General features: G+C 37.4%; 3 protein-coding genes across 4 annotated transcripts in view; 2 read left to right on the top strand and 1 right to left on the bottom strand.

Annotated features, from left to right (window-relative positions):
* CENPP (centromere protein P) overlaps nucleotides 1-23,310 on the bottom strand; it is a 113,044-nt gene that overhangs the window by 72,663 nt on the left and 17,071 nt on the right. The window lies entirely within an intron of this gene.
* On the top strand, nucleotides 2,015-9,227 carry OMD (osteomodulin). 2 transcript variants are annotated; one of them, XM_017737296.1, is made up of 3 exons: nucleotides 2,015-2,199; nucleotides 4,373-5,328; nucleotides 5,868-9,227. In XM_017737296.1, the coding sequence occupies exons 1-3, from the start codon at nucleotides 2,114-2,116 to the stop codon at nucleotides 6,185-6,187; spliced, it is 1,362 nt and encodes a 453-aa protein (XP_017592785.1). In that variant the 5' UTR covers nucleotides 2,015-2,113; the 3' UTR covers nucleotides 6,188-9,227. The 2 variants fall into 2 exon arrangements, with proteins under 2 accessions (XP_017592785.1, XP_008634268.1); XM_008636046.2 differs by having other exon boundaries at nucleotides 2,081-2,186.
* Nucleotides 15,675-23,310, top strand: part of OGN (osteoglycin) — an 11,825-nt gene continuing 4,189 nt past the window's right edge. Inside the window, exons 1-4 of the mRNA XM_008636048.2 lie at nucleotides 15,675-15,957; nucleotides 16,574-16,826; nucleotides 20,957-21,041; nucleotides 23,039-23,197. Of these exons, the coding sequence (XP_008634270.1) occupies nucleotides 16,659-16,826; nucleotides 20,957-21,041; nucleotides 23,039-23,197 (412 nt within the window). The 5' untranslated portion in view covers nucleotides 15,675-15,957; nucleotides 16,574-16,658. The remainder of the gene's footprint in view (nucleotides 15,958-16,573; nucleotides 16,827-20,956; nucleotides 21,042-23,038; nucleotides 23,198-23,310) is intronic.

The following is a 23,310-nucleotide window of genomic DNA, read 5'->3' as shown; positions in this document are numbered from 1 at the left end:
GATTTTAATCGATGAAAAGGATCCATCCAAGTTTAGCTAAAGAAAATAAATCAGCTTGAAGCCAACTCAGATTTCCAGCTTGACATACCTCCCACTTTGCATCACATCCGCATAATTATGAAAAAAAATTCACAAATCAACATTAAAAATAAGTCCTCCCAAAGCATTCTTAAAACTGAAAAACAAAACATGCTGAAAACTCAGTAAATTTTCACAGCCTTTGAAACAAGAAGTCTTACATGAAAGATGCTAAATTTAATCCCCTCATTATCTGCCTTGTAAGGGAATTCCTGCCACACCACAAATGAAAATGAGGATCAAACCACACAACTTGACAAAGATCACAAAGTATAGACTTGTTTGTCTCCAAAACAGCTCTTGCAACAAAACAGGAACTGAGTCTTAATGTATTCCATGGCTAGAGCTGCATCAGCTTCTGCAGCTCAATATGCTTCAAATCAAGAGCTTTACCACAACTTTTCAAAGGACAGACTCTTCTGTCCTGCCATCATGGATTTTTAAATGCACCATGAAATTTTAGGTCTCCTAAGACCTTAAGAGACTTTGGGACACAATCAATAATAGAAAACAATAAAAAAAATCAGGTATGAAACTGGAACTCTAATTTTTATCTTTAGATAAATAGTTTTATGTATGTTTTGCTTACAACTGTTATTAGAACAAAGCTTCCAAAATATGCAACATGTTCTTTGTCTTGTGCTTAAAAAATCCCCCAACTTTGCAGCAGCCAGTAACATTTTAGTAACTGGTCCTAACAAACTTGCTGGGGCTTTTTTCATCTCTCATTGTGCATGTATTCTATTAATTCCTAAAAAAAAAAAAAAAAATTACTGGTTTTGATTTAGTGGTACAATGTAGCTATTCAACTATTTGTGGTATTATTAATCAAGGATTATGGAGTTTTCATTTCTCTCTTTCAAACTCTCCCTTGTATTCTCTACATAAATACATGACTGCTTTAGTTTAGTTCCAGTATTGCCAACTCCTGCAATATCATTTTGGTCATGACTGCTGGTGCTTTTCTTTATACCCCAAATGTTAGAATTACATATGATTTATCTTCTTAAACATGTTCTTGTCTTCAGAAGAAAGAAAGAAACTTGAAAAGGTCAAGCAAATCATCTGCTTCATGAAGCTCAAAGACAAAAGAAATAAGCTTACTACATTTTCAAAACAATTATGATACTTCTAAGACACTTTCTAAAAAGAATTTTTCAGAACCAGATTCTTCCTTGTGAACAGATTTTGAAACAATGTAATTCTTTTTACCAAACCAAAAGCATAATTGAATGCTTTGGATAAATCATATACTTAAACCACTTCACACAAAAAAAAATTGTCCATTTTCTCCATCTTTTGCATATATAACAGTTATTTAAGTATCATACAGCAGCAAAGGCAGATAACTGTACCTTCTCTCTTTAATTCCTCTTAAAACCTAAGATAAATCTTTTTCTTGAGTAAAATAGTTTATGTTTCATGTCATATTTACCCTCTTCACAAGATTTATGCTCTCTCTATACAACTTAGCAAAGAAGATGTTGGAAAGTTACTGTGAATGCTGAACTTTACCACACCAACAGCACTGTATAGCACAACTCCTTCGCAGGAAGAAGACAGGACATAGACATCATGAGGGGAAAAAATAAGGAAAATGTTTTTAAGAACTTTTCTATAGCACATGCTTCCCCTTGATTTTGGTAAGGTTAATTTTTTTTTGCTGTTTCTTAACTTCATCCTCAGAGGACAAACCCTTTGCAGAACTGAATCACTGCAGCTGAACCCGCACTATGAACTAATAACCTCTGTAATAATTTTTGAAGACTTATCTTTTTTTAAATGGGAGTTGGTAACACTGAAAGAATCCTGCCAATTACATTGAAGCGATTTTAACAAAAGGAGAAATTGCTTCACAGCCTTATGACACAGCATCTACAGCAAGTGATGATGTGGCACAAAGCAGTTTTTTTAAAATTTTACTGGCAAATCAGAAGAGGGGCCAAGGCTATTATTTTGTGTTGCCTTCCCACAAGGCGCCTTACCACAAAATATGGCTTAGACAGACCTTTTGTTCCTCCAGCTGGGGTAGGCTATGTCTCAGATGATTTCACGAGCACAAGAACTTGCTGCCCTCCTACAACTTGAACTTCTCAGACTTCCAAAGAGTAAGTTTTCTTGGTAAGCAGGAATAAAATTAACTGATTGTTATTTTTTCAGTGAAGAGTGATTCATGCATGTTATATAACATTTAGCTTTCAGCTAGTAAACTGCTTACAAATATGGTTACTGAGCTCTGAGTTCATTGCAGATGGTAGACAATCAAGCTTTTAAGATTTCCTACTTTTTTTTTTTTTCAACTTTGTAGTTATGTGTTTTATCATATTGTGTGCATCTGACCTGCATCTCCTGTTATCAGGTTTCACCTGACATGATTGCTTTAAAGCTAGTTAAGTTCTTAGAAATATTTCATGAAGAGGTGTCAGTGACTCAGTGCTTTAAGACATGACCTGCAAGCCCGGCAGGACGGGTACCATTCTATCAGTAAGATACTCAGCTACAGCCAACAGATCAAAAGGTCTCCCCAAAACCAGTTCCTCTCTCTCCATAAAACCTGTGGGAGGCCTTGGTACATAGTACTTCTTATTTATCATTTTGTCTGACATGATGGGAGTTCTCTTCACATTGTCTACGTGGCAAGTAGATCGCTCCCATAAAGGCCTGATTGCTCAAACCAAGCACACTTTTGTGAGTTGTTCCTCCTGGTTTCTAAGGACAATTGTGGCACTGAGAACAAAAAATATTAATTGGAAATTTTGTGACATGGAGCAGAAGTGCTGAGAGAATAGAACTAGAAGGTTAAGCTCAAGTTCTGGACTGAAACTGAAGAGGGAGGAATAAAAGGAAATGAAGAGCATGAAATAGGCAAGGGGGACAGATTGGGATCTGTTCAACAAAACCAGAAGGCAGTCGCAGGAGTTAGAAACACATTTTAGATATACAGACACCAACAGGACTGATTAGAAGATATTCTGATATACACTGCCTGAAATGTGAAACCCAGTGAATTCCTCCTGAAGCACAATTGCTTCTCAACCCAGCACAGTTTACGAGTGCAGTGCATTTATGCTCAGTGCAAGGCTGCTCTGCCTCTCTCTGCTAATTGCTTCATTAGTTCAGACATCCCACAATGCTGCAGGGATATGGAGTCCCTGGCTTTGCTAAGGACCTACCTGAAGTGGACTTCCTGACTCCCCTCAAAACTGGTTTTAAGGTTTTCATCAGTTATTACACTTGACTACATTCAAACGCCAAGTTGGATGTGCAGGTTAGGCAATGCCACATGGTGACACCCAGCCACTGGCACACACAGGCTGTGTCGCACAGGACAAGTACAAGGATGCATTAAATTCCAAGAGTGTGTTACTACTTCTCTTCTCAGAATTCTCTCTTGTTCAGTTCATAGAATACATCATGCATTAGATAATCACCACAAGGAATATCAGAAATGACCACTTGTCTCATCTCCTTTAATACTGACAGTGCTCAGTAAACAAATATTGAGATTAACAAGGAAACAAGGAGTCCCTTGGGTACAAAACATATATGAAAAAAACTGAGAAAATCTGTTCTTCTCTCTCTGCTTCAGGGTTCTTGTACTATATGAGCAAAATATCTTTATTTTTTCCATGATTTCTGTGGTTTGACCTGCAATGTAACATTTTGACTCATTGCTGTTTAACAGCTTGACATGATTCACTACTCTCATTCTGCCAAATAACAGGGTTCCTTTGACTGCTTAACATGCTCTAAAATGTTAGACTGGCTTTGACCATCAGAAATTTGACTTGTGAAATGATTTGCCTTTCACAGCATCAAGATTTCACCTCAGAAGGGTACTTGGAAGGCAAATTACTTCTCATCTATAAAGAACATATGATTACAGAGGCAGAAGAAGACTACATAAAATGCCACAGAACACACAATTTGCAAAGCCACATAAATTTCTATTTTACATAATATACAATATTTCCAAGTAATCTATTTCAATGTTCTCTTTATAGAAACAATCCTGTCATGGTATCCTTCAATATCAAGCACAGCACAGGTAGAAAGCTGTTCCTCGTTTGAAGTCAGACCAGATACCCTCTGTTTACTTCAACGACAGTAAATTTGTTCATGTTTTTTACATTGAAGGTACAGGTCAAAACTTGGGTTTGCTAGTAATGTCACAGACAGTGTTGCCAAAAAAAGGCATTATTCTACTTACTTCATTATATCTTGCTGCTTCTTAAAACTGTTGTGTTATTTATTTTATATCTATCTAAAACTTAATGTTTCTTCTCATCAACAGGTCACAACATACAGATTTAAATATGGGGATTCTGAGCCAGCTATTGATCCTTTACCTCCTCCGGGCTGCTTTGGTCGTTTGTCAATATGAAGACTATGATTTTGAGGATGAATATGGTGGGGAGCCGGATCATCAACTTCCATATTCTTTTAACCCAAACACCCAAGTTGAAGTTCCTCATTTTCCTTTCCCAGCTGAGTGTGCCAAAGAATGCTTCTGTCCACCAGCTTTTCCCTTATCCATGTACTGTGATCACCGGAAACTCAAGACAATACCAAACATCCCCAGTCATGTCCAACAACTTTATCTGCAAAACAATGACATTGAAGCTGTGCCTACAGGACCATTCACTAATGTTACCTTCCTAAGGGAAATTAACCTCAGCTACAACAAAATTAAATTCCATATGATTGACCATGGTGTTTTTGCCAAACTTTCAAACTTAGTGCAACTGCATTTACAGCATAATGAATTAGAAGAATTTCCATTCCCACTGCCCAGCTCTCTAGAGAGACTCCTCCTTGGTTTCAATAGAATTTCCCGGTTACCTGGAAATGCATTGGAAGGACTGCCTAACATGACCGTGCTTGACCTTTGCAATAACTTACTTGATGACTCAGTATTCAAAGAAAAGCCCTTTTCAAACATGAAAAATTTAATGCAGCTCAATTTATGCAACAACAGATTACATACAATGCCTCCTGACCTGCCATCATCTCTTCGGCATCTTTCTCTTGAAAATAACTCCATATCGCATATCCCAGAAAACTATTTCAAAAGACTTCCCCAAATCATTGCTCTAAGAATGTCCCACAATAACCTGCAGAACATTCCACGCAACACCTTTAATCTACCCAACCTTCTAGAACTTAATCTTGGACATAACAAATTGAAACAAGTGTTCTATATTCCGAGAAGTTTGCAGCATTTGTACATTGAAGACAATGAAATTGAAAGTAGGTTGATGGTTAAATTTCATAAAAAGCAATAAACTTAGTGGACTTTGGCATTAGTTGTGGGAGGAGTGTGAGGAGAGTATCATCCTATAGTCTTCAGAATGCAATATAAACACATCCTCAGTCATTTGAGACCAATTTGAAATTAGAGAGCATTTAACTTTTGAAGTTTATCTCTAACTGCCAACTTTTTGTAGAAGTTAATGCCAGTTTTTCATGTAACAGCTAAAATCTTTTTGAAAATTACTTCTGATTTTGGCAACTGATAAAAACATTCAGAGAAAAAGAAATACAAAAATATTTCATTAACATAAAACAGTAATTACAAATTCTTTACCCCACAACCTTATATTTTGCAAGCCCCCAAACTGGTATGATTGTCATTTACAAAGCTGATTTAAAACACAGAGAAGGGTTGTAGTACTGTGCACCACAAAAATATTTTCCATTTTAAATTTCAAAACATAAGTTTCATTTTTGCAATAGGTCTAAAACATAACCACTTTCTGCATTTTAATTAATATTTTTCACTCTTACAGACATCAATGTTACTGTGATGTGTCCAACTCTGGACCCACTGAACATCAATCAGTTAACCTACATACGGGTGGACCAGAACAAGCTCACGAGCCCCATTAGCACCTACGCCTTCTTCTGCTTCCCTCTCATCAGAACCATTTATTATGGAGAGCAAAATGTCACTGTCAACAGGCCAACTCAGCTCAGAACACCGGTGTTTCGGCGGTTTCTAACACCAGAGGAATTCCAGGAAGCAGAAGACAATCATGAAACACTCAATCAAGAAACCGAAGAAGATCATGAAGAAGACGACAGCTATTTTCATCCTTACTATCACTGAAGTAATCATTGGTAATAAGTGTATATGGAAACTTTTCATTAGCATGGGTTATTCATATCTATCCTAGAACAACTGGACAGTTTGGGGTATTCAAGACACACCTGTAAACTGGAGACAGGATTTTAAAGTAGGTAAAAGTCGTATTATTGGTGTAGTAAAAAACAATACTAGGAACAAACAGCACTCAGACGAGCATTAGATAAAAGCCTGACACATAACCTGGGTTGATGATGGGCTCACTTTTGGGTGGGCAGCTGAAGCCAAAGAAAATTGACCTGAAAAGCTTCTGTGTTCTAAAGTGACCCAGCTGCAAAATGACTAAGATACAAATCAGTGCCATATTCAATAGGAATGAGTGATTAAGGCCAAAAATCCATTCAGCTCTACATCCTACTGCTGACAGCAGAAGCAAAGAGACACAGCAGAGAAAAGGACAAGAGTGTAAGATTACAAAATACTTCCACAAGGTTCCTCCACATCTCCCAGAAATACAAATACTACTTCTTCCAATTTCTAACTGGACAAGGACATCACAAATAAGGAGATTCAAACCTTCCCCATACTATGTTTCAAGTGTCCTGACAAGCTGTATTACAACATTCACTTCTTTGGCTGTCCTTTAACTATCACAATCTTTCAAATGAGATTTCAGCTTCTTACTACTAACACAGGCAATAAACAATCTTTCACCAAGCTGCTGGGACCTAGGGAAAAAGCATGTGCACTAACACAACTGAACCATTAGCATTTATATTTTCCCTGTGCTTCAGCCCATGTTATTTTAGAAGACACTTAGAAATGTAATGTAATCTTTTCATTTAGAATTATTCATCAAGTAGAACAGGAGCAAAGAGAAGCATTGCAGGTTTTTTTAACTATTAATTCAGACTCTCCCTCTGCACAGCTAATACCAATCACCTGTATTCCGCTTCAAAGTAGAATCAACATTGCTTTAAGTAACCTGAAGAAAACTTTGAGCTATGCAAATTGTTGTTATATCTTATGCCTAGAAACACATCCAGATAACTACAGGGGAAGATAACACTATAGAGCACTTCATTGCTTTTTTTAATCACTTCTTTATTTTCAGCACTTTTTCCCTGATAGAGCTTTACTAGCTGAGAGGGAAAAAAAAAAATCCTCAGTTTCAACAGCAAAATGAAATGTTTGCAAGTAATAAACCCATACATCATATTATCAACTTTGCATAATTTTATGTAGTCTTTTTAGTTGTCCTACACTTAAAGTACAACGTAATCTGATTTCTATTAGAATTTGAGAAGTTAGGCAGGTTTCATTTTTTCTCTTAGAATTTCAGTTATTTTTTAAGCCCATCTTCATATTTATGGTTTCTGATGTATCAACTGAAATATTAAGAAAATGAAAATACTTAATGACCTTTTTAAGAGAAAGATTTATTGCAAAGTTATGAATATAAACTTTAAGAATATATATAGTCTTTAAGGACAGCTGGTTGTAAGAATTTATGGGTACAAAATTTATTCTGTCGTTATGAAGTTGTGGATCTTCAGCCAAGTAACACGAGAAATCTGTTCCTCTCTCCTTCCCCTTTTTCTTACCTGCATTCTGAACAGATACAGTATTCATAGCAAAATATTTTATGGTCACCCCACAAATTCACAGCACTACAGAATTTGTCATCATCTTTTTACAAAAAAAATTATTAACATTTTTCACCCTGAAACATTTCTGGGTTTATGAATAAGGAACAAACATGCATGTGTTCTTTTCTTCTTTTAAGTACTCAGTATCATTTATGTACAGTATATACAGAATTTAGATATATCTATGACTTTATAGCTTTATTAATATATACATGTAGTATATTAACCTTAGGGAACCTTTCAACTATTTCAGATTTTAAGTGACTTGACTGGTGCACAAAATGCAAATCTAAAATAGAGGCTTTTTTGAAAGGCTTGCTCAGCTTTAAAAGTAAAAGAACACTATCCAGCTACAGTATGAATATTACATCTTTTATAACAAACTTTCTGCTTTTTACAAACATTTATGAAACAAAACAGCTTTAGTTTTAAAGTAGAAGTCAAGATATTGACGTTATATGCGTTTCTCAAAGTCAAACTGGAAATTATTGAAAACTTCAGAGCTGTCTTACTACACTTGACTCATTGAGGTGGAACATGAAATTTGTATTACAAACAGAGCTATTATAAATACTTTTCTTTCAATTAATATTATCGTATCACCTGTAGCAAATAGGACACTTATTCCAGAAAGGCTTTTACAGTGGACAGGGAACTAAAGACTTGGTAGCCTTAGAGAAATGAGAATTTATAATAAAGTACTGGATTAATGGGTATCTAGCTGAGTGCAATTTGCTCTGGTAACACTGGGCATGCCTTCTGTAAAAGTCATGATGTTTTTGCTTTGCAAATATCTTGGAGCTCTCTGAGGGAATCATGAAGTATGTGAAAAAGGGAGATCCTGGTCCAAATAGCCTACAAAAATTTCTAAAGGCTTTTAAGGAAATTACGCTTCCACAGATTAGGAGACAACAGCATGAACAAAAATAAAATAAAATGTAAGAAACAGCCTAAGAATAAATAGTCAATTCTTACTGTGGAGGGGATCCCACTGGTGGGAGCTTTGCAAAGGGCCTGTGCTGGAATTTATTCCATTTAAAATGCTAGCAAGAGATAAGCAAACCAGGCTGTGAAGTGAGATGCCAACAATGATTGCTAAGTGACACTGAAGAATGGCTGCACAAGGACCTTAGGATGGTAAGACAGCCAATGGAGCTCATCACTGTTCAATGAGAAGTGATGTCCAAGGAAATGATGATCTTCGTTTCACATTAAAACTAACCAAGGATGACCTCACCAACATCACTCAGGAGCAAGACTCAGAAGTGCTTCAGCAGCAATAGGTGTTCAATGAAAACACTGGCTCAGTGCCCAGGAGTCATAAAAAGGAAACTCAAATGGAGAGAGTAACTAGAGACAAATGGAAAACAAGAGACATCAAGACACCGCTATAAATCTGTGGCTCAGCCAGACACTAAACACAGTATTGATTTCCAAAGCCTCAGGTAGCTGGTGTAATTACATGGGGCATGATTGGAAAAGGATTAGAGCAAGGTCACCAATGGTAAGGAATGGTTTCTATATCAACATGGAATGCACTAGGACTCAGCAGCTCAGCAAAGAGATGGCTGAGGAGGGATACAGAAGATGCCCACAAAATTATGAGCTGCATCGTCAGCAAGGGTCTGGGGATCGACTGCTCCAGTAGAAGGGAAGGAGCCATCACATGAAGCTCACGTGTCCCGTGTACCTAAGGACACAGTGGTAGCAGCAGCATTTTTAGACACAGTGTCGAGAAAAGCCTGGAACAGTAATTGTGTTCCTTGGAAGAGATCCATTAAAGGCTGCGAAACGAAATACAGTAGGTACAAAAGTGCTGAGCTGAAAATAGCTGGAGAATGGAAGAACACTTGAAGACAGGATAGAGAAAAGGATCATACGTGATTGTCCTATTCTCAGTCTTCCCAAAACATCGGCTTATGGGCACTGCTGGAGACAGGATACTGTACACTAATCTTTATTATTAATTCCACACCCAGTTCTATGTTCTCCCTGTCCTGAACCATGGTAACGTGCTGGTACTGCTCCTCACTGCTACTACCTTGATATAGTGTCAAAACATACTTGCTTCATGTTTGCTCTGGTATTTACTTTCAGATTATACGGTATTTCTAAAGCAGGAAATAGATTCATAAACTTAAGAACTAAGTATGCTATTTATTTAATGGCAAAACCTAACAATCAAACAGCATAATGAGTTTGCTTACAGCACAGTCAGAAAATACAGAAACAAAGCTTGATCTGGAATTCTGCATCTCCATGAGCAATTCAGGTAAAGCGCCAGCCCCATAAGGTTATAAAAAAATCAAAAGAAAGAGAAATAACAATAGTTCAATCCAACTGTATACATTTCTCCCTTTAGCCTCAAAAAAGTGGGAATATATTTTGCCTTTTCTGATAAATATTTTTCACACTTTGCTTCAGTACTCTGATAATAAAAGGTCGGTGGATAAGGACAGAAACGCCTTTATAGAAAACAGATGTTTTACAGTTCACATTTTCTGACTTAGTTTAACATATTCACATTCCACTTTTAAAATAGGAATCCATTTCCTTCTTTGTTTCCCAGCCTGATCATTGAGAGCAATAATCACAGGCATTTCCTACCTAAAAAGCAGGAAAGGGGAACATACTATATTTTCAATCAAAAAAATATACACAGAAGAGATTTCACAATCATTTTCCAGTACTGATGCAAGAGTATGAACTATTCAGCTATAAGCCAACTTGGGTATACACTATTGCAATTTATGGAATTCCACAAATACGAACATTTTTAATGTTTTTAACTATTTTGCCCAAAATTTGTATTTCTAACAACCTAATTAATTTAAAAGGAAAATAAATAATAACACAGTCTTGTAATTCATTGCATCAATTCATCATCTACAGAGAAAGAAGGGGGAAAAAAAAATAATCAACCTTCCCCTAATCTAAAAGTAAAACACAAGGAAAACAGATAAATGTGAAGATGAGCCATGAACACAGAGAGTAAAAGCAGATGCTGTGAACAACCCAAGGAATAGATGCCTGGAACACCAAAGTAAAAATGGATAAGGCCAATGATTCCTGGAGCCCTGACTCAAATGTCCCTGTGGACATAGTAACAGCTCTCAACAAATGGTGATACTGTCATAAGGAAGTAATGCCAATTCTGGAAGGAATTCTAAGAAACTGTAATAAACTGCAGTAGGTTGGCTTTTGTTTCAGGATATAACTGATGTCACATAGCAAAGTTCAAGAGAACATGTGTTCGACAGAGGGGTCTGGGTAAATGGACAGCACTGTTTCTCTGGTTATCATTTGTATTTGGTAACCAGAGTTTGATTTCTGTTTAATATTGTGCATGATTTTTACAATGTGCTTTATTAATTTCTAACACACTAACTGATAAAAGGAGTTTTTCTTTTTCAGAAATGCAAGAAATAAAGGTAATGTCTTCAGACTTAAAAAATTCCAATTATAAATCGGAAACATATGGAAGGATGTTCATACAATCACTAGGTCATTTTTCAGCTGTCTCCAGTTTGCAGCTGGTGGCCCTAAGAGTGACCTAAAATTATCTAATTTACAGAGCTTTGGAAATAGTTGCAACTTTTCATAAAAATACTGGAGATGTTTACGCACAACTATTTCATCTCAGGTACTTTTTTAGTGATTCTGAATCTTGAGGAAGGTTCTACGTTTTCTCTCTAGGACATGATGATGTTTATTTTACATTAAATACCACCTCTGAACCCTCCTCCATCCCTCAAGGATGCTGAGTTGGAATATACTTTACTTTACACAAGGACTCTTCTATAGCACCACGTTCAGTCCCCAAACCAGGAGATTGCTCCCTCCTCCCCTCTGGGATACCTTTAGTTCCCAGAATAAATGCTACCCCATCATCATCACTGGCATTAAACTGCCTTAAAACTATTTTTACACCCTATATCAGGACCTCAACAAAAAGCAGAAGGGAATGAAGGAGTCTGAGTTCTTTCATATCACACACGTATGCAGCAGCAAAGAGATATAAGTAGTTTTAGAAAGTAGAATCCCACAAAAACATCAGGCAGAAAAGGCCTGTGTTTTAGAAAATAAAACTTGTGTAGAGAACTGTTCCAAAAAATTATTTCTTTTAGGTTACAACAGAAGAAAATAAAAATAGAACCATTGAGTTCAGTTTTAACATCACTTAATGATTTTGCCCTCTTTAACAGTAAATCTATCTCTCACTGCTTGCAGATTATTCTGTACATGTATTAGGCTGGTACAAGAACCGTCTTTTCCTCTATAAAACCTTTTCTGTTATAATGGCTCCAATCCAGAACAGCTGGTCAACATTGTGAAGTGTTTAAATCACACTCCACACAAGAGCTATGCCAAGGAACCTCTACCGTGTTACCTTCCACATGAAGTAGAAATATCACACACAAAAGAAAATCCAACATTGAGCCCAGGAATCTTTAAAAGCTTTCCTAATTTGTCCTCATCTCATTCTGTCCCACACAAATTTCTGGCCAAGAGAAGACACTGACTTTTGAGCATTTTGTGTAAGTGATTCCCAGCATCCACCATAAGCACAGGTCAGCTGAGCAATAATCCACAGTACTTTTTTCCAAGAACGCTTATAAACAGTAAAACTCAGAAACGACAGAAGTTGCCAATATCATCCTTTAGGGACTATGATACAAGATGAAAGCCAAGGTCTTTAAGCAGCTGCAAAATACACTTTCTTTGTCTAAATATAGAACAACCTGAGTTATTAGAAAGAATCTCAGCTTTGGTTTATTTCATAAGGAGTATCTTGATGGCAACTTTATGGGACTGCCCATAGTGCTGCCTCATAGCCTTATTAAACCCCATACCCCAGAGATAAGGCCCTATGTTTTCTCCTCCCCATTTTTCTTTTTCCAGAGTTCTGCCTCCCATTGCACAACCGTAAGTCTTTATACAGGCAGTGCCAGGCCCTGCTTCCATGTAATTCCTACAGGCACCTTGGAGAAGTCATTTCCAACCAGTCTTGCACAAAGGAATGTCTATCCCCTCTGTATTGACATATAAACAGCACTAAATACTTTCATTATTTCCCAGATGCTGAAGATTTAGTCAGCAACATGTATAGTTTGGATAGTTACCCTCATTTCTATCTTGCTCTCCTATGTTTTTCCTATCTCTGCCATCCATACCCATCCAACTTCTAATTTTTTCTCTCCTAAAAGCTCTTTATTCTTCATTGTCTAACGTGACAGAAGGGAGCCTTGGAGAACAAATTTTACACCTACTCTGTATGCAAGCCTTTTCCCCTAAAGTTAAGTTTTTCTGAAAGCAGAATCCAGAGACTAGAATCCACTCCCATCAGACTGGCTTTGGTTCTATCCACTACAAGAAAAGAAGGCTTGTGGTTCATTTACACTTTCAGCTACACTTTATATCCTCACAAAATTATAGGGAAATGTGACTACTGTTCAAATTTAAGCCACCATATCATGTCAACAAAATTAGGAAACATAATGTTTTTAAATGCCTAACACTCCAGGTGAAAGTATTTTGTGGGGAAATCAGTCAGTGCAAATGAGATACCATGGGGAAATCAGAAAACACACCATGAACACATTATTAAGGCCCTCTTCAAAAACTGGAGCTCAGTGAGTTAACAACACAGCAGGCTTAGGTTTCCAGAGAAGAAAGCACCTTCCAAGTACATCAATCCTTGTAACCAGAGTCCAAGCAACAGACACTTACACATCCAATTTCCAAGCACTAACAGTGCCTAGAAAGCACTCCCTGCTTGCCAGGGTATTTCCTGTGAGCTCCCCTACTGCCAGTGCATATGAACCACATATTTCATCTCACATGATTTTGTGGTTATTTCTAGTCACTCTGAGCAGGAATAAAGCAATATTCCTGTTCCTTGTCTGCAGCCACTCATACCACCCCCATCCCTGTGCTGATCTGAGCATCTGGTACACGTTCAGATAAAAACTGGTTTTATCTGACATTATTTGCTGATGTATTTTCTTTCATGACAATGCAGACAAACTATGGGACAAGACTACTACTTTATTTGGCACTGTAAGCTACTCCTTGATGATCTCATGCCAAATGAACTACTTAACATCTCACTCTTTGAAGGTATTTGTAAGGAAGTATTCATGAGTTTCTGAGAAGTGCCTTTATTGCAGTGACTACACGTGATAACATTTCCGTGATAAGAACACAACCAAAATCTTGTGACCCTGATGAACACAGACTTTTCACAATGTTTTGTGCAGAAGCTGTTCCTGAAGTTGTCTAAAAATCCAGAGCCTCTTCTCCTCTTGCAGATCAAAGCAAACAAGAGTTTCCTTGAAGACTTCCTAAATTTTCAAAGCTTCATTTATCTAGTAGTTTTCCCTCGTTTTTTTGAAGTTGTCATATGTAAGGAAAAGACAAAGCTATTCCTAAGACATTCTACGTATGTAGCTGTGAAATCCAGGATTTCAGTGCAAAATAAATTATCATAAGACTATAATAAATATACTTAATATTTTCAATCTTGCTTTCAGCTTCAATACTTACTACTTTTCTTCCCTTAGAATAGTTATCTTTTGATTACATTCAAGCATTGGAAACATTTGGATGCCCCAGAGACAGAGGAAATGTTAACCTGGATGTTTGGCAAAGGGGTGGCAGCTGGAAAGGGTAAATACAAAGCAGAGCCATGTCATTACTTCCCAGACATGCATGAAGCCAGGGGGGATGGTAAGATGGTACTGACACTACAACTTAACCTCTTCCAAGCTCCTGGTGTCCTTATTATTCCAGCAGAATAGCATCCAATGGGATTTGGGGCCCAGTTTCTATTATTACTGAGCCTCTTCCCTTCACATCTCCATTATATCATCACAGCATTATCCTAGAGCAAGCTTCAAGTCCAAACTACCACACTGTTAAATTTGCATATGAAGTAAACTACAAACCTTTTTATAAAATCCAAACGAGTTCAGAAACTGGTAGTATTATAAACACAAAAATACTTTAGAGAGCAACTGGCTGTAGTCACTCTGCAGATTTACTACAGACATTTGGCTGCTAAACAAGACAGCACTTAAAAGAAAACTTAACCAAAAGGTCCACAGCTTATCACCAATATTGCTCTAGGGAAAAAAAAAAAAAAAAAAAAAGGTATGACAATAAAGGAGAAATGTAAGTCTGGATATATTCCCACTAGATTTTATTGCTACATATTTTTTAAAGACTTGAGAAAGCTACTCTATAAACTTTCAAAGTTGGTCATCTGTCTCCCATTTGTGCTGACTGCCAAAAATTCATGATGAGGAAAAGGATGGGGGAGGAAGAAACGCATTACAAATCCAGAAAACTGCTGCTCATAGTTCAGATGGAAATTCTACACCTTGACAGCATTTACTGAGTTACCGATAGAACTGAAACACAGCTTTATTCAAAGCAAGTATTTATTGTGAAACCAATTTTTCAATAAAATGTCTCATAAGTCAATTAATGAGGCATTCAGACATTGATTGTCTAAAAATCTCAACACAAACACCAGAAGTCCCAAAGAATATTTTTCCAGAACTCTTTAGACTGAAAAGTTTCCATTTCATAGGTAGGTGAAACCTCTCTAAGAGTACAAAACTTGCAATAAAACATTTTACTATTCACAAAATGTGACTAATACAACAGACGTATGTTTTGGCTCTACCTCTGTCTCAGAAAGCAGCTGCTTTGTCTCCAGGCTGAAGCATTTCAGAAAATGGATAACACATGCCTTATTGGAGACCTCCAGTTTGCACAATTAATTCTTGATTTAGAGAAAAAGCCCTAGCAATTATAAAGAGCAAATCACCACAAAGCAGAAAGCTGCCATTTTAACAAGGAACACCAAAAGTAGGATGAGCTACACAGGCTTAGCATTTGCCAATGTTATGCGAAGTACAACCCCCTGCTCCAGGATATTACCTCTCACCCTGGGGAGAGAATTCTGGCAAAGCATTTTTGCCCCATGGAAAGCACTCTTCAGACTGTCAAACTGAGAGAGTATTCATTTCAACAGTTTGGATCTAATTCATAACTTGAACCTAAAGTACATTGACAAAAGAGTAACTATAGATAAGGATATCTGGTTTTTCACTGAAGAGCTTGGAATCTGCTAAAAAGGTAGGTGGACTTTTTTCCTAAAGGTATATTAACCTAGAAGTTAAATAAAACTAGAGTAAAGAGGAGAAAAATGCTGTGCAAACATTTATTTTTTAAAATAGTGCATGCATATTTGCAATATTTCAAAGATTATGTTTGCAGCCTCTTCCCCCTTTCCTGCCTGAAAAGTGCACAACCTGTGCAATAGTCTGAGGGTACTAAGTTATCCTCTCTTGTTTAGCCTCAAATATAAAGTAAAAGACAATGAGAGGCTATTCTTATAGAGCATTTAGGTTTGAAAATCCTTATTTTGACAATAAAAAATGTACTTGAACCTCACATATTTTAATTCGTTCATCTACATACATGCTAAATATTTCATATTTACAAAATCCTCTTGCTTTTAACAAAAATAAACTGGGAAACAAGCAAATGCAATTAAGATATTTTCCTTATTAGTTGGAAAATGTTTATTATTTCCCAGTTTCTTCTCATGTTAAGAACAGATTTTATAGAGTCTAATTAAAGGATATCAAGAGTTAAAAGTTGTTCCATGTTCCTTATGCGTTAGAAACCACTGCCAACAAGTCCTCTAGGCTTTAAATATTGTTTTGACGGATTGCATTTTCATTTCCAGTCCCAAAGAAAGTGTTCTCCAGAGTCCAGGCACGAGCAGATCTTCACCAGCTCACTGAAAGCTACATACACTGTTCTGGGCAAGAATGGAGACTTTGCAGGCTACTTTTTTTTTGTTTGTGTTTGTACCTTTGGTAAATCCAGCACCACCTCTACAGCAAGAATCACTCCAGTTTGACGACTATGAAACAGATGTTTCCATGGGAAGCCTGATCCAACAAGATTATGAAATGCAATCCAAGGATATAAGAAAGGTATTTTACTTATATTTTCGTTTTAATATTTTTAACTGCTGAGCATTATATGAAAAAGGTGTTATGTGCATGTATGTGAGTTTTATGGAAAAGTCTTAAAATAACAGGAAAACATACAATGAGTTCAGACATAGGGAAAGCCACTCAAACTAAAACCACAAAAATATTACCCTTGCTACAGTGAGTAAGCCACAGAAGGCAGGCTTGCACAAATAAGGCTAAAGCATCATTTTAACTCTGCTGTACTTACATGCCTACAATTGTAAGAGTTTTAAGAATAAGGTATTATATTCATTACTAGCTCAACAGTTTGAACAATATTGTATTAACTCAGTAAGTGGACTTAAAAACAAAGAAGGTGATTTTGTTGTTTTTTGTTTTTTTTTTTTTTTTAGTATCAAAGTAATAACTAGAACCCCTCTTTTTATTGAGCATAACCTGCCAGTATAAACCACAGTTTCTCTTTCGACTTGCCAAACTATCAAGTTTCTCACCTCAGTTTCTCAGGGGTGGGTGGTTTGGGTTTTTTTACAGCTCAACAGTTCAGCAGTCCCAAACTTCAATAGAATGTCCAGTGCTGCAGGAGTCACCTACACTATTAACACTTTGAGGGTCTTAATAAAGAAAATATCCCTTACGTCTCAGTGAGCTCACCAGCATCTCCAAACAAAATGTTTTTGTTGGGTGCTCCACATTCCTGCCTCTGAATTTCAATACAAAAGCAGAAGACACAAAGCCAGGGGAGAATTAAGTGAAGTGCCACAGCCTCAGCTGCCAGGGACAGTTACAAACCTCACACCTCCATTCAGACCTAACCAGTACACATCAAGAGAAGGAGATACAACACTGATCAGGGAGAAAAACCAGCAGTGATTGTCCCAAGAGTAGTTGCCACAGAAAATACCACAGATCCAAACCAAGTGGTAACAGCCCAGTATGAAAAACTCAAGGAGGTTTTCATTAATATTAACTGTACTTGTTACAATAACAGTCTGTTAAGCAAGAAAAATAAAACAGCAAAAGATAGAAGTAAAAATTTGCGGCCCAAATATAGAAAAATCACTTTTACATACCTTTTTAATATTTTCCCAATTCTCCTATAAAATTACAGCTTTCCACTGCACGACTCAAACAAACAGCTACATATTTATATCAAAAAAATGTCTAAGGTATTTTTAAATCTGACATCTGCCACAGTGAGGAAGTAACATGTGTTCATAAACCCATGAGAAAGGCACTATATAAATGACTTGTAACTAATCAGTGACTATCTACTCAGAAGCAAGTTTTTTAAAAATACTAAACCTGTTAACTTTAACCAGCTAGGCACAGCATCAGATGACACCCATTAATAAATTGTTTGCAGTAGATTGCTGCTGTTTCAGTAAAGGAACAACAAGGAGTATACCTACATGGAAATGTGCCAACAGATGTGCCACAGACAAATGAAAGTCCTCCTGGCAGTGCTATAAGCTGGAGGTCTTCCGAAGGCCAACAGTTCTGCTTAGGATAATTCTAGGAATGTAGTCAGTCATTATTTCCATCAGGTCAGTTCTCCATTGACATGTTTTCATTGCAAAATAATAAATGAGTTCCTTATGTGCAACAACTACGTCGCCACAAGTGCCAGTGCTCCCAGCTGAAATCATGGGGTGCACAAACAGATCTTCTATTCATTTATTGCAAATTTTACTCCCCGAATATTCCAAGTGTTAACTGGAACTGAAATGCTTGCCAAACGTTTCCTCAAGCATGCCCAGTCAGAAATCTATCTTGCATACAAATTTAACTCCTTACTGTATGCTTGAACCCACAGTTAGAAAAAAAGACTTTTACTAAAACCATCAGAAGAAATGTATTACTATGATTAATTGAAACCACAGCCGTGAATAAAATTTGAGCAATTTAAAACACAAAAGCTTAATTTCCACAAGAGAACAGAACCACCCAATTAGATCCTGTCTCATATCTGGACTAACTAATTTCATTGAATATAAACTACCAGCTTTACAGACCTTCGTGTTGTAAGATGAACAAAATATTTTGAAGAAATTTGAAGATGGTTAAAGTATTTAGATGTGAAGTGTTAATGTGGCTTTGTATGGGTAATTCTGTCTGGGCAGTGAAGTGCAAGAGGCAAGTGGAAATTAAGTACGTGAGTAGGCCAGTACTCCTTCAGTGCATTCCTTACATATGCAAGTCACGAACTTGTGGTTATAATCCAATCAATCTTCTGCACTGATGCTCCATGGTTAGGGATTTGCTGATTAGCAATTTTTTTTTTTTAATTTTAGGGATTTTATGGTATTCTGCAAATTACCAGATTCAATTTTTTGTGACATTTCCCACTGGCAGAGATTAGTGATACATTGCATTCTGCTAAGAAGTCCCACGCAGACTCTTTGATGGCTCAAGTAGGAGACTGTGCTAGAAATCTTCACCTGGGACAGATAAGCTGTGTCAGCAAATGTTGTTAAATGCCCCTCAGGAGCCAAACCAGCTGCAGCCATACAAGTGCAGTTGTTCCATTACCAGTCCATGCACTCAGAAGCCTCTACTGGCACACATTCCTCAAGGTCCACGTCTTCATGTGCCTAACCAACCTATCTATGTGAGCTAAATCCTTCTGCAGAAAGCTTCTGTGAGATTTGCTGTTTGCTGGAGTGCAGCTGTTGAGCTGACACCCCCAGCTTCCCTCCATTCAGCACAGCCAAACTGCTGCCAGCATCCTGAGAACCCAAAACTTCACTAGGGCAAACCAACCTAGCCCAAACAAGAGCCAGAGCCTGGAGAGACAGACGCAGGAAAGAGCCAAGGGATGGATGATTCACAGGCTAAAAAGGGGTCAAAATGACAGAAGCTGGCCAAGATATTTGTTTCTCAGGCTTTATGTCAAGCCTGAGGGCTTTGTTTTGCAGAATACAAAAATTCCCACAGTAAAGTATGCGTAAGCAACTAAATACCAAATAAAACACAGTATCAGAAATAGCTTGAAAGCTCTAACTTGCACACTGCACTTGCAGGTGAACTACCTGTGTCCCTGAAGGAGGGGAGAGCTGGGGGATTAAAAAAAACGAAATGGGGTTCATTTGTCAGCACTCCCACTGTGCAAGCAGCTCTCCAACAGAGCACTTTGCTCCTGCCAGGGCCTGATCCTTAACCATGTTTAAAGCAAAACATCTTCCACATCTCATAATGTTCTTCCCTGCATGTGTTTCCAATAGCCACACACACCAAAAACATATTGTCTTGTTCTGTCCTACAAATATTCCCCATCAAAAAAAAAAAAAAAAAAAACAAACCACAAAAAAACCCCAACCAAATGAATGATGTAATCCAAAACCAACCTGAAATCCCTTAACTTTAATACATGCAAATCACAGTATAAGCCACTGGATCTATACTGTAAATACAGGAATTCTGTAAATTAAATAGGTAATTCTCTAAAATTCCCCCAGCATCCAGTGAAAACCTGACTACTGTTCGTCACATCACAAGAGGCCCTTTCTGTTAGCAGCCCACACCTTAAAACAGACTTACATGCAGTTCATGAGAACAAATTACTCAATTTCAGCCAATACCTGCAAGGAATGCATTTATAAACTAAGTTGTCCTGCAATTGAAAAGATGCAATGACTATCTCCAGGAGGAATTCTGAAGGGCTTTAAATGCAAGGGTATCTCAGCCATTTTACTGAGATTATTTGAGTAAAACAAGAACAAAATACAACTTATACTCACAGGAATCCTACTGAATTTTGCCTGATATGCAAAATCTTGATCTTCAAAACTCTACTGTTTGTGAACACCCGCCACTTATATATTCCTTCCCACCATGTAGACTATATTTTCTATTTTGTGTCTACTGTCCTTTCCTAAAGAACTCGAGTTTTCTAAAGAGCACTAGCAGCATCTTCCCTTCTTGCCTTTCAAAGTGACTAGTTCATGTGTAAAAGGGATAAAACACCACGTAAGTCATCCAACCTGTAAGAGCATTTTAAAAATTAAGCGCCATAAGGACATATGTTATAGGAAGCTCACTTTTAAAAGATGTTATTTCAGATCCTTGTAATGATCTGTGGATTTTTGTTGCAATTTGTGTTTTTAAATAACATTTGCTCTCTCACAAAGGATGGAAAAAACGTTTCTCTTGACACTTCCCTAATACTGCAAAGTGATGACAGCCAACTCGACGTCCCACCAACAAAGGACACAAGTAAGTTAACTGATATGAATATTGTCATGCCTAAAATATCCAAAAGAATATATTTTCATATGCAAATCTAATGTGCAAAGGATGGCGAAGGCTATAGAATTAATCTTTTCATTTATGAATGTCTTTTATATCTCCTGTGGGAAACCTTCTAACTTCTGATGGAGCAGGCTGAAAAATTTAAAGGATCCTCAGGTAAACTCTGAATACACAAAGCACAGCTTGTAAGAATCTCCACAGACTTACCCAGTCATATTTGCCATTGAGATGTACCCAAGTTAAATAAGTTAGGCAGGGCAAGTAAGAAAAACAAAACACACCCCCCAGTAAGTTCCACAGTTCAACCAAGTGATGATGAAATATGATGTGTTTGAAGTAATTCAATAGATTTATTTGAAGAATTGGCTATTCTCAAAGTTTACATCTAATTATCAGCAAGGTCAATATTTAAAATACATCAGGAACATTCTTCACCTGCCAAAGTTTCCTACAGGCTCTGGGTACATTATCCAGGTTTCTCCTAACAAGCCCCAGTGCTCTCTACACATGAAAAGGACAAAGTTTCTCTGCCAAACAGAGCAGTGAGAAAAAGACACACTTATTTTGTGTCTGTGATCTAAACTTCCAAAAATAAGTGATGATTCAGCAAGAGCAGTGGACTGTCAATCTACACCAAAGTGCTAATTCAAGGTTAATTACTGCCAAACAGCACCTGTCAACAAGCCCCCATCAAAACCTGAGCAAGTCTCCAAGAACATCACAGCTTCTAGACAAACAAGCATAAACACTATTGCCTTTTTAACAGTTTGACAAACATTTTCCATTTCCTACACAAACATGAAAAACAACCAAATGGGGCAGAACTCTGAAACCTAAAAATGATGATATTCACAAAGCTAAACCTCAAAATCTTCATTCTGTTCTCTGCAGTGCCCCTAAGAAAAAGAATTACTGTTACATGTACTGGGTTGGCTTCCCAGTATTGAGCAGCTGCTTCTGTACCTCCTCACTGGTTGTAGAAGATCCTGTTTCACTATGTAGTGACAACTACCCCATGGAATGACCCTGCTGTCTGCACTGCAGACACGCCAGGGTGGAAGCTAACCGAAACTCTCAAAATACAGAAAACACGGCACAAGACACAGCGAAACTGGAGTCAAAGCCACATTCATTATATGTGTTTGAATATGGCTGGCATAAAAGATTAGGGCAAAGCAGAAGTTACTGATACTTTACTACTGTCCATGAGGAACAGGATAAGGCACAATGGTCTCAAACTACATTACAAAAAGTTTCTCTCTCTACTTAGAACAACAGGTGTAAAAATCTCAGTATAAAACTGATAGAGATTGTCCACAGGGCTCTGAGCAACCTGATCTACTGGAAGGTGTTCCTGTCTGTGGCAGGGGGTCAGAACAAGATGATCTTTAATGTGCCTTCCAACCTAAAGCATTCTACGATTCTATAAATACACACACATATATATATAAAATATATAAACATAATTGCTGGAGTTTTTAGTCAAAAGATTTAAACAAAATAGTAGCTAGGAATAACACAGAATAATGCATGACCTGCCAGAAGCGCTCCAATGCAATTATAGTACCAAACGTGTGCACTGCCAAGTGTTTCTCCTTGTGGGTTTCTGTTCTCTAAAGAATGATTCCAAATGTGATATTTAACATGGTCACAGACTTGCAGTTGTCATATTCACCATACTCTTAGCCAACTAAAGATGTAAACTGAATTCAAAAGTTGATTAATAGCATTTCACATGCTCAGGTAAGAACAGAGATTACACACAGGGAATAAAAAGAATAAAAAACCCACAAACACTTGAGAACATTAAATCCTTCCAGAACCTGATGCAAACAGAATTTTTTTAAAACCTAACAATGGGAAATCTTAAAAGATACTAGAAAAAACCCTCTATTTGGAATAACCAAGCTTAAGTGAGTTGAGTAAGCTGTGAGTGTGTGCTCAACCCCCCTTGCTGGCAGACCTGCCCACGTGTTTGCTGTGTGTGTGCCTGAGCGGCTCCGTGTACTGCGAGGAGATCGACATCGAGGCCGTGCCCCCCCTGCCCAAGGAAACCGCTTATCTTTACGCTCGCTTCAACAAGATCAAAAGGATTGCAGCCTCAGACTTCGCCGACATTAGTAAGTGACACCCCCACTTCCATTTCTGTTTGAGAACAGGAACTGGAAAGGCAAAATGGCAGCACATTTTGGACCCTGTAAACATCTTAATACTCCCAAACAATCAGGGAAAG

Source organism: Corvus brachyrhynchos, unplaced genomic scaffold, assembly GCF_000691975.1.
Source record: "Corvus brachyrhynchos isolate BGI_N302 unplaced genomic scaffold, ASM69197v1 scaffold266, whole genome shotgun sequence".
Lineage (NCBI taxonomy): Eukaryota > Metazoa > Chordata > Aves > Passeriformes > Corvidae > Corvus > Corvus brachyrhynchos.
This window is presented reverse-complemented; position numbering and strand designations above follow the sequence as displayed.

Coding starts and splice junctions, on each gene's coding strand:
- OMD (XM_017737296.1), top strand. CDS start 2,114: ATGTCTCAGATGATTTCACGAGCACAAGAACTTGCTGCCCTCCTACAA. Junction 2,200..4,372: donor CCAAAGAGTAAGTTTTCTTG/GTAAGCAGGAAT, acceptor TCTCATCAACAG/GTCACAACATACAGATTTAA. Junction 5,329..5,867: donor TGAAGACAATGAAATTGAAA/GTAGGTTGATGG, acceptor TCACTCTTACAG/ACATCAATGTTACTGTGATG.